Source organism: Rhagoletis zephyria, unplaced genomic scaffold, assembly GCF_001687245.7.
Source record: "Rhagoletis zephyria isolate East Lansing unplaced genomic scaffold, Rhagoletis_zephyria_1.1 Rzeph_scaffold_00982, whole genome shotgun sequence".
Taxonomy (NCBI): Eukaryota; Metazoa; Arthropoda; class Insecta; order Diptera; family Tephritidae; genus Rhagoletis; species Rhagoletis zephyria.
In genome coordinates, this window is record NW_016158066.1 from 1 (window position 1) to 11,866 (window position 11,866).

The 11,866-nt window shown below is 41.4% G+C and overlaps 1 protein-coding gene across 1 annotated transcript in view; it reads right to left on the reverse strand.

Moving 5' to 3' along the window:
* Positions 1–256: 256 nt before the first annotated feature.
* Frmd5 (FERM domain containing) overlaps positions 257–11,866 on the reverse strand; it is a 154,818-nt gene continuing 143,208 nt past the window's right edge. The window contains exon 8 of the mRNA XM_017615238.1: positions 257–588. Coding sequence (XP_017470727.1) covers positions 324–588 — 265 coding nt within the window. The 3' untranslated portion in view covers positions 257–323. The remainder of the gene's footprint in view (positions 589–11,866) is intronic.

Sequence of the window (11,866 nt, forward strand, 5' to 3'; positions counted from 1 at the left end):
TTGTTCACATAACGGTTGTTTGTAACAGCCAAAACGAATCGAGATAGATATAGACAAATGTATACATAAAAATTAATATACCCTTGTGCACAAGTGCGCTCGGGTATAAAAATTAAAATCGGTTCAGCACTTTGAGAGCCAAATCTGGACAAATATTTTTCATATAATCAATTTTATTTATTAGTACAGAAGATGTGAGGAGGTATTCATATACCATTTAGATATTGTATATAAATAAATACATCTGCTTGAATTTATATCAATTTGTATGAAAACGGCTAAATTGATCGTGGTTTTTGAGGGTTGATTGTATTCGAAAAACGCTATAGTGCTTTTGTGGGAAGTACATAAAATATGGCAAATAAATATACTTTACTGATATGGCACAGATCTTCTTTTGGACTAGATGGAGTCGTTGGTACACTATTCGCTTTTTTCATATCCTCATTGGTTTCGAAGATTAAATTCGATGTAGATATATCATCACTCAAAATTTCTCGCTCTGTACGGCCAGTATATTTAAACTTTGTGCCGCCGAAGAAAATTCCACCACCATATTTCTTACAGTTACTCCGGCAATCAGAAAGTCTGAAAATATACAAAAAGTATACTATGTAAATGCTCCAATTTGTCAATAGTCATACTACATAAGTAAATAGGGGTACCGCAATTGCGCATTTGGAAACTGTGCATTTAGACATTATTTCGGTTTCAACCGAAACTGTGCGAGTATGCTTTATTTCGTTTTGTTTTTCATATGCATTATTTCGCTTTTAAAACGAATGCATATGCACAACTTCGGTATTTTCTCATATGCATTATTTCGGTTTTCAACCGAAACTGTGAATGTATGCATTACTTCGTTTTTCGCATATGCATTATTTCGGATTTCATCCGAAACTGTGCATGTATGCATTACTTCAATGTTCACATATGCTTTATTAACCGACTTCCAAAAAAGGAGGAGGTTATCAGTTCGTCGGATTTTTTTTTTTTTTTTTTTTTTTTNTTTTATGTATGTTACCGCATAACTTTGGACCACGTCAACTGATTTCGATAATTCTTGTTTCGCTTTTAAAACGAATGCATATGCACAACTTCGGTATTTTCTCATATGCATTATTTTGGTTTCCAACCGAAACTGAGAATGTATGCATTACTTCGTTTTTCACATATGCATTATTTCGGATTTCATCCGAAACTGTGCATGTATGCATTACTTCAATGTTCACATATGCATTATTTCTGTTTTCAACCGAAATTGTGCATGCATGCTTTATTTCGGTTTTTAACCGACTTCCAAAAAAGGAGGAGGTTATCAGTTCGTCGGAATATTTTTTTTTTTTTTTTATGTATGTTACCGCATAACTTTGGACCACGTCAACCGATTTCGATAATTCTTGTTGCATCGGAAAGGTAGTGTCTCAGAGGTGGTCCCATACTACTGGTTTAGATCCGATCATTGACTCATGAAATATATAAATATATATATATATTTTTTTATGCCGATTTTTTTTTTTGCTAAGACTTACTTGTTCATATTAGCATTATATCGAACTTTTAACGAATAAATATAAATAAATAATCCCAAAGGCTTTTTACCCTCCATTCCCGCCCAACCGACACGAGGGGCGCAGTCCGCATGACGTACGGAACCTTTTTTTTTAGATTTTTGGTGCCGACCTCTATTTTTAAAGCCATACAAAACTAATTTTGAACTAAACGAATCATTCCGTGGTTTATGTCAAGATTTTAACTGTCATTCCAGCACGTTTGACGTATCGGACTCGATTTTTACTATAAAGAAAACTGTTATTTCCACTCTCAATAATTGAAATACTATCTTTAGCATATCCAATCAGCTGATGAATTTGATTATGTAGCTGAATAGTTTTAGATCTCCACTGGCTTTATTGACTGTGACATTAATATGATGGTTGAAATTGAGTTTGGAATCCATTGTGATACCAAGATCGACAAAATTGGACACCTGCTCCAGATTTTAATTGGATATTGAATAAACAGCTGGTTGAAAAGCCCTCCGAGAGAAACACATAACTTTACATTTTTGAAGGTTTAGTGGCATATAGTTTGTATTACACCAACTAACCACGTTGTTCAGATCCGCTTGTAACAAAGACCTTTCTTCGATAGAGGACAATGTTTTAAAAAGTTTCACATCATCGGCATACATTAAAATTTTTGAATGTTTTATTATAGAAGAAATATCATTAATGAATATCAGGAACAGAATCGGACCAAGGTGGCTTCCCTGAGGAACTCCTGAAGAAACTTTAATGATGTTGGAAGAACAATTATTAACAATAACTCTTTGTGTTCTATCAGAGAGGTAAGATGAGATCCATTGAAGAAGACTGGGCTGAAAGCCGATTAGGTCGAGTTTACGGATGAGTAACGAGTGACATACTTTGTCAAAAGCTTTACTGAAATCGGTGTATATTACGTCGGTATGAGCATTTTCTCTAAAACCGTTTGAGACATGAGTTGTAAACTCCAATAAATTAGTCATAGTAGATTTTCCTTTAGAAAACCCGTGTTGAGATTGTGTAATTGAAGAAGATATAGAATATGTCAGCTGGTTAACAATAATTGCTTCGAATAATTTGGGGATAGCGGAGAGTTTCGCTATGCCTCGATAGTTTTCTATAGACGACCTGCTGCCGTTTTTGTGAAGTGGTATTATGAAAGACTCCTTCCAGGCTGACGGAAAAACGCCATGTTTAAGTGACAAATTGAATAGAGTTGTTAAAGGCTCGCAGATGTTCTCAGCGCAGTTTTTAAGAAAACAGGTCGGAATATGATCAGGTCCAGGCCTAAATGACGCTTTTAAGGTTTTTAAAGAGTGTAAAACTTCATCGGAAGATATTACTGGAATATAAGCAGAGTTGATTGGACAAAGCTCGTACGGATAGTCTCCACTTATAGGGAAGTCTACAGAATAATTGGACCTAAAGAACCGAGCAAACATGTTGGCAATGAGTTGGCTGTCGCTAGATACAGTGTTGCGATAATGCATAGCGGACGGAAAACCATGTGCCTTACGCTTTGAATTTACGAAACCATAAAATGATTTAGGATTGTTATTTAAATTCTTCTTAATTTTACATAAATATGAATTATAACATTTCTAACGAAAGTGAGCATATTGAAAATTTCGTATTTTTCTAGTATGAATTATTTACTTCTACTTAGTAAGGAATATAATCCCTAAGCGCGGCCGAAGGTCGCCTACGCAGAAAGAAGTTCTGCACAAAAATTCGTCCACCACCCTTTTGCGGCAACACAGAAAGGAGAATTCCACTTAGGTTAGGTTAGGTTAGGGTGGTTGTCACTCCGCACGGAGAGAGATACACGTTGGCCACTTTGACCCATTGTGATGCCGCTATGAACGAGCTCTTGTTCCTTTCCCTGAGTTTCCCAAATGATAGAACCATCGTGTAACCTTAACGTATCGTTGAAGGCCACGGACGTCCACAGAGTCGAGATCGGCTAAACACCGAAAAGTATGTTCGTTAAAAAAAGCAAGTCTTGACTTTGCCAGGGCGGGGCAATGGCAGAGATAGTGTTCTACGCTCTCCACCTCCTCCTCGTCCCTGCAGGCATGACAGAAATCGTTATCGGGATAACCCATTTGCCTAGTATGCGCGCCCATTAGGCAGTGTCCTGTAATTATACCGACCACAGTGCTAATAATGGGGCGGTCGATTTGTATAAGAATTTTAGATCGTTTTTCGTTTATAAATGGCCAGATCTGTTTTGTAACAGAGCATGTTGGTTGGCCAATTTAATGAAGATAGATTTCAATCGGTGCTTACTCGAAGACAGGGGAACGCCTGCATCGAGCGCAGAGTTTGCTGAGCGTAGTTCAGTTCCCCCTCGCAAGCTCGTCTGCCGCGCAGTTTCCCGGTATTCCACTGTGCCCGGTACCCATACCACGTTAATGGTGACTTTCGTGGCAAGCTCGTTTAGGGTACTTCTGCATTCGGCAGCAGCTTTTGAGGAAGTGTTACTGCACTTTAAAGATTTAATCGCTGCTTGGCTGGCAGAAAAAATAGTGACAGAATGTAAACGATTTGTATTATTTTTAAGCCATAGGGCGGCCTGAAAAACGATGCAGTGGTCAGGGAGCCGCCTGCTTGGATTTAGTGAGAGTTCTTATTAGAGTATATTTCGCTTCCAACTTTGTTGTCGAGCTTTGACCCGTCCGTAAATATAACGGTAGAACATGGATCTAAGTCCAAGCGGTTTACCCAGTCGCTTCTGTCTGGAATTCTGGTAGAAAACCTATTTTCGAAGCAGAAATGTGGACTTATGTATTCCAGCTTGTGTAGGGTTGCTGGAATGGTGCCCAGAATCTTTGAGTGACCGAACTTTATGCCTCTGCATGTATGACTTGCATCTAGTCGAGTTGCGTTACAGCTGGCCTAATATCTACCGTAAATATCGGTAGGGAGAAGATTCAATACAGTCTCCAGAGTAGGGAGTAGAAGGCAGGGCACCCGTGATTAACATGGTTGCCGCACTTTGTACCCAGCCCAATACACCTCTGTAAGTGGACTTCTCTAGAGCCGTCCACCTTACGGTGATCCCATAGAAAAGGATGGGTCTGACAACCGCCGTGTACATCCAGTGTATTATGTGTGGCTTCAGACCCCATCGTTTCCCTACCGCTTCCTTACAGGCGTAGAGGGCGGTAATGACATTCCTGGATCGATCCGTAAGGTTCCGCCTCCAGTCCGACTTTCTGTCGAGAATTAAACCGAGATATTTAGCCTCGTTGGAGAGTGTAAGTCCCATCCCGCTTAGGGAGGGGGGCTGAAAAAACGGTATCTTATATTTTCTCGTGAATAGGATCCTTTCGGTCTTTATGGGATTGACTTTAAGTCCACACTCCCTCGGTCAGCTATTGACGAGACAGAGAGCACTCTGCAGAAGTTCGCTTAGCGTTTGGAGATGCTTGCCCGTTGCTGTGAGTGCAATGTCGTCGGCATACACTACGACGTGGCAGCCGGTGCTCTGGAGTCTTATCAGAATTGAGTTCACTGTAAGGTTCCAGAGTAGGAGGGAGAGAACTCCTCCTTGAGGATCACCTCTCGTTGCATGCCGATGGAAACATGGAAGCGCCCCAGTTCTGATGAGATAATTCTTCTTTCCAGGAGAAGCCTTATAAGCTCCACCAGAGGCCGCTCCTGGCCCACTTGGGAAAGTGAGCTCACAATGTCCTCTGGAAGAATGTTATTAAAGGCGCCCTCTATGTCAAGAAAGACACCTAAAGTAAATTCCTTAAAGGCGAGTCCTTTTTCAATTTTGGACACAATTTCGTGAAGCGCAGTGTCTCCGGATTTTCCTTTAGAATAGGCGTGTTGACACTCCGACACGTCCTCAGAAGAGAGGCGCTGTCTTATATCTTTCTAAAGCTTTAAGAAGAAAAGACGTTAGCCTTGGTCCATCCTCTAGGAATGTGACTAAGGCTAAGGCAAGCCATAAAGATCTCAGCAAGCAGTGGTCAAAGAAGGTGGATTTCGGCAGGGAGTATGTCATCTGGTCCCGGAGATTTATAAGGTTTAAAGGTTTTAATCGTCAATTTAAACTTCTCTTGTTGCACTATGCGTGTTGTGAAAAATAAGTCCTCTGATTAGGTGCGTCTGCATTTGGTACTGTTGTACACCCCGGGAAGTGGGTGTCCATGAGAACATCTAGCATTTCGCAGCAAAGGGAGGTCCATTCACCATCAGGTTTTTGGATATAGTTTGGGGCAACTGGAGTTTTAGATAGGACCTTCCGTAGTCGGTTGCCCTTCGAGGTTTCCTCAATGTTGCCTCAGAAAGTTTTCCAAGATTCCCTTTGAGCTGTTCGTACCGAACTCTTAAAGGCTTTCAAAGCATCCTTGTAGCGTTGGCAGGATCCAGTTTGTTTTGCTAGATTAAAAATTTTCCTGCTGGTTCGCCTCAGGGAGGAGATCTCCGGATTCCACCATTGGGGTCACCTCTTGCCCTTTGGACGTGTTGTTGAGCAGGAAGCTTTAAAGGCTATGTTGCAGGCTTTGGTGACAAGGTCCACGGCTTCATCAATCTTTGACGATGAGTCCAGCTCAAGAAAAGAAATAGCCTTTGTCACTGGAGGGTGCGCTTCCTTAGTTGTTAACGGTATGCGGTGCATACCGAGAGAAGCGTCAAGGGCTACCGAGCGCTCATTTTATACATATTTGGTCCTATCGGTACGCCTCATGTTCCTGTAACGCGATAGAGATGCGGCTCTTAGGGAGAGCCTAAAAGAAATATATTGCTGGTCGGAGAAGGAATGTTCGCTTAGGACATGCCAATCCCTGACGTACTCAGGGAAGTAGTTTGAGATTAGCGTAATGTCCAGAACTTCCTATCTGTTAGAAATTATATACGTGGGTTTATTCGAAGAGTTGGTTATAAATAGATCCGAACTAAGAATAAAGTCAAGTAGTAACTAACCTCGTGGGTTGATGTCGCTGGAGCCCCATAAAACATGGAGAGAATTAGCATCAGAACCGATGACCGTGGGAAGCTTCCTGTAGTTGGCCTCCTTCACCACGTCTTGTAGTCGATTTGGCGGAATGCTTTGACAGACCTGCACCGTTTATTAGGACGTTATCCAAATAGTTATCGGCCCCAGATGCACGCTGACACAAACGGTATCTGCACTGTACTGAGAGAGTAGAAAATAATAAATAAAATTAAGATTATTTTTAATTAGAATACAAGCTCGAATCCTACCTGCGACTGGTGCTGAGACCACCTGGAAGGCGTCAGCGATAAGAACGAGTCCCTATGCTTTCTTGCCGAGGTGTAGAAGTAGGGCAGCCGAAGCCGCCTTAGAGTGGTGCAAGTTAATCTGTAGGACTTGCACCATTATCCGAGTCCGGAGGAGGGTCCTGGTCCATCGCTTCTGGCTCCTGACCTTGGGAAGCTACGATGCTGCAGTTGAGCTCCCCCGGTTCTGAAGTCAGAAGCTGGTCCTCTGGAAGTGACCAAGCGGCTACGTAAGCGGAGACTGAGCACGTATCGCTCTCAGACTTCGTCGCGGTATCGGATACATCCGCCGGGCACACTTCCTCCATATTAACTGGTCCACTCGGGGCGTTGCCAGGGTTAGAATTGACTTCCGCCGGTTTGCTCGTGGCGTTGTCCGACGCGTTGGGGTCGCTCGAGGCACCACATTCCTCAGCCTTTTGAGACTCCTTCTGCTGGTGTGATGGAGTAAAATGAATGAAACGGTCCCGTTTAGCCCTGACGGATGGGGTAACCTTCTTTAAGGCTTTGGAGCATCAGGGGCGCTCGAATCCTACCTGCGACTGGTGCTGAGACCACCTGGAAGGCGTCAGCGATAAGAACGAGTCCCTATGCTTTCTTGCCGAGGTGTAGAAGTAGGGCAGCCGAAGCCGCCTTAGAGTGGTGCAAGTTAATCTGTAGGACTTGAACCCTTATCGGAGTCCGGAGGAGGGTCCTGGTCCATCGCTTCTGGCTCCTGACCTTGGGAAGCTACGATGCTGCAGTTGAGCTCCCCCGGTTCTGAAGTCAGAAGCTGGTCCTCTGGAAGTGACCAGCGGCTACGTAAGCGGAGACTGAGCACTTATCGCTCTCAGACTTCGTCGCGGTATCGGATACATCCGCCGGGCACACTTCCTCCATATTAACTGGTCCACTCGGGGCGTTGCCAGGGTTAGAATTGGCTTCCGCCGGTTTGCTCGTGGCGTTGTCCGACGCGCTGGGGTCGCTCGAGGCACCACATTCCTCAGCCTTTTGAGACTCCTTCTGCTGGTGTGATGGAGTAAAATGAATGAAACGGTCCCGTTTAGCCCTGACGGATGGGGTAACCTTCTTTAACGCTTTGGAGCATCAGGGGCGCTGATGCAAGTCATTTGCCCCCGACTCTGCCGAAGCGGAAATTGTGCAGGGTGCAGACTCGGACGTCGAGTGCCTGTCCGTGGAGCACCTCGCGTGAACGTCCTTAGCCTGCTGTAGAGTGCCCGGGTTGGGCCTAGCCTTCTACCGGTTTAGAACTTCCCTCGAGGGGTTTGCTTAAACCGGTGTCTTCGGGGGTAGCCGTGCCCCCAGGGGGTATAGCTTTTCCCTCCGACGGTGCAAGCGACCTGACAGAGGTTGGGTTGGACCGTTTTAGATCCATTAGGTGCCATCAACGCAGTTGCCGAGACTTTGTTAAGTTACTTTCTTGCCGTGTCCGACGGCAGAATTTATACCCGTGCGGGGATCCGAGGCTCTTTTAGAATTATTCATTTCATCTGTGTCGTTGGTCACCTACTCAGATGAGACCTTTCGGTGACTGAAAAGAGTTGAAGAGGAAAAGAACGATCGACTACGGCAGAGCACCTTGCCGCAGCATGTCCACCGTTACTCCCGGAGGCGGACAGGTATCCGGGAGGTGCCGTTAGAATACAGTCGGGAAGCCCCCTGACTGCAAACCATCCAATGGGCACGGTGACGCAAGACACCCTGGATTAGGGGGAGAGGGAAGATTCGACACCCTCCGGGTCTAGATCCGTAGTGTTCTGTAGAAACAGGGTCACCTCTTGAAGGATCGCGCACTACGGTCTTGACGAGGAAGTGGCTAAGCACATGTGGTCACCCAAGTACTGTGTTATGCTCCAACCACACCCCGCATTTTGGTTGGTGTAAAGGTTATAATCCCCAAGCGCGGCCAAAGGCCGCCTACACAAAAAGAAGTTCTGCACAAAAATACTTCCGCCCCCCTTTTCTGGCAACACAGAAAGGAGAATTCTACGCGGCCGAAGGCTTCCTACTCAAAATGAAGTTCTGCGATAAACCCTTAGTTAGGGTTATAATCCCTAAGCGCGTCCGAAGGCCGCCTACGTAGAAATAAATTATGCGAAAAAATACTTCCGCCCCCCTTTGCCGGCAACACAGAAAGGAGAATTCTACTTAGTAAGGGTTATAGTCCCTAAGCGCGGCCGAAGGCCGCCTACGCAAAAAAACTTTCTGCGCAAAAATACTTCCGCCCCCTCCCTTTTCCGGCAGCACAGAACGGAAAAATCTACTTAGTAAGGGTTATAATCCTTAAGCGCGGCTGAAGGCCGTCTACGCAAAAAGAAGTTATTTTTCAGGTATGCACTATTTCGGTTTTTGTCATATGCATTATTACGGTTTTGAGTCGAAACTGTGCATGTATGTATTACTGCGTTTTTCTCATATGCATTATTTCGGTTTTCAACCGAAACTGTGCATATATGCATTATTTCGGTTTTTTGGGTATGCATTATTTCGGTTTTTTCATATGCATTATTTCGTATGCACAGTTTCCATATGCACAATTTCAGGGGGCCAAGTAAATAGACTACGGGCGTAATCATACAGTATTAATGAAGCCTTATTAAAATATATTAATCTCTTTTTACAACCTCCATTTTTCTATCGGTGACCAACGATGAAAACTATGGCTGCTTGAGTTGGGCATACAATGATACAATATTCTGTATGCGAAATTTTGGCAGTTAAATAAACCCCTGTATTGTACAGTTACTCTTGAAAAAATTTATTTATTTATTTTAATCTATGAAACAAAATTTCTTACAGACTAGTTAAGCTTAAATTAGATTTAATTAAATTATAATATTAAGATAAACTTAAAAAACTGTTTTCAGAAGATTTTAAAAAGCATGATTTGATAGTGCGAATCTAACGGTGACAATACGAGAGATATTACTGAAGTCGCGCAAGAACCTTGCTAGAGGAGCATTAATAGCAAATCTTGGTTTGAGACTCTACAAATAAAATGAATAAGAGCTTCGGAGACTACGCTTAGGAACAGTAAAGCTAATCCGCTCAAGAAGATATGGCCAAATATTGTAGCCCTCGATAACATTAAAAGTAAAAGTTACCGATAGCAAGAATCTTCGGTCTTCCAAGCAATTTAATCTATAAACATAAGACGTGATGTTAAGTTGTAACGGCTTTCTCCTAAAGGGCTGCTTGAAAGATCAAAGGATAGAGAGTAGGTGCATGCACTTCGGCGGTTCTGCATACCTTGCTACGCTACAGCTTAGCTCAGGGCAATGGGCGTGGGCTTGCGTCCGTACATACAGCGAAAGTCTTACAAAAAAATATAATAGTATGAAGATATTGAGGGAAATCGATCGTAAAGAAAACGGCCTACAAAACCAAATGAAGCAGCAAAAACAATTAAGGAGGGAAATGTCCAAGAAAACGCACAAAAAAAGAAACCCTACAACAACTTGGAACTGGAGGGGAGAGAAGATAGCATTTCTCCCTCTGCCTTTACCCACCCAACCTATTAATAGAGAATTCCTTCATCCTATTAACCCAATTAATTTCTTATTTCACCTCACCATTACATTATCCTACATTTCGTCCACATAATAATTTGAATTACCACAATATCTTCAATTCATGGGATATAATACAAAAATTCATCTTAAAGTTATCATAGAAAGATCTCCTTAACATATAAGTAAATATCTTATTATACATATGTATCTTAAATCTATTTCCCTAACATCATTACTATTTAAGAAAAGTTAAAAAAAGAGTTCACTTGTCTCGATCCACTTAGCTCATTTAAAGGAGCACACATGTATGCATAAAAGAAAATAAACATGCTAATTATGTTCGAACTTACTTGCAAATGACAGCAGCAGTGTTGCCTCGCCGTCTCAAGAAAATGTATCCCTGACCAAGCCAAAAATGTATCCAAATGTATCCAATTTTTTTTGTTACATATACATCTCATAATTTGTAAGAAAACCAAACATTTTCATGAAAAAGACATAACTTAACCCATCCTAAAGACTTGGAATACATGTGCATAAAATCAAGCATTTGTAATTTCAATTTATAAAGTACATTTTTTGTGCATAAGTATTTTGCAAAGTAAATATAATAAGTAGCAAGTACACTCTAAAAAGAGCATGTAAAACTNAGATTCAATTTAAATGTTACTTGTTGTCGTAGTCACTTTTTCAAATTTATGGCTTTCTATTATAAAATCACATAACGCTGTTTGCAAGTGGACTACTCATTTCCTACTAATAAACATTTTTTGTGTAATTTTGCTCTTGCGACAAATTTGGTATATAAGAGTAAACAGGCAATGATTAATTTTATTACACGGCGTGCGAATTTGCACACATTAAAAGAGGAAACTGGTTACCTCTCTTAATATGCACAAATAAATAAAAAAATTTTAGAGTGTATTTAAAGTCTTTTCAGTAAAATTTATAAAAGTCTCCTTAAATAAATCAAATTTTGTTTTTTGAACTGCATTGAAATCTTCTTTCTTTTTAAATTAACAAATGAAAATATGTGATATGAAAGACATTACTACAGAAAGAATATAATTTACTTTTATACATATGTATATGTAATATTCCTATATTGGCAGTAAGAGCTAGTACCGTCCGAAAACACTACAGTATAGATATCAATTATATAAATAGGCAATCATGTTTCCTTTACACCCCTTTTACGGCTAAACTGTACTTCAAAGGTATAAACAATTATATATCATTAGAAAGGTATTTTGATGCTGATGTGCAGGCAATTTTTAAAATTTCAAATTAGTTTAAAATAGAGCGAAAAAATCAATTCAAAAGTCACACCAATACCAATGCCATACATGTACATGGTTGGGGCGGAGATGCCTCCTAAATGTATGCTTTAATATTGATAGTGAATTAAAGAAACGTGCTAAGCAGCAGTTTAGGAATAAGATGTATGTATGTATGTACATGAATAGATTAGCCTCAAACAAGGATGAAGATAATTTTGAGTATGGAGAAGAAGAAAGGGATAAATACAGAAATTAAAATAAAAGTAAAGAA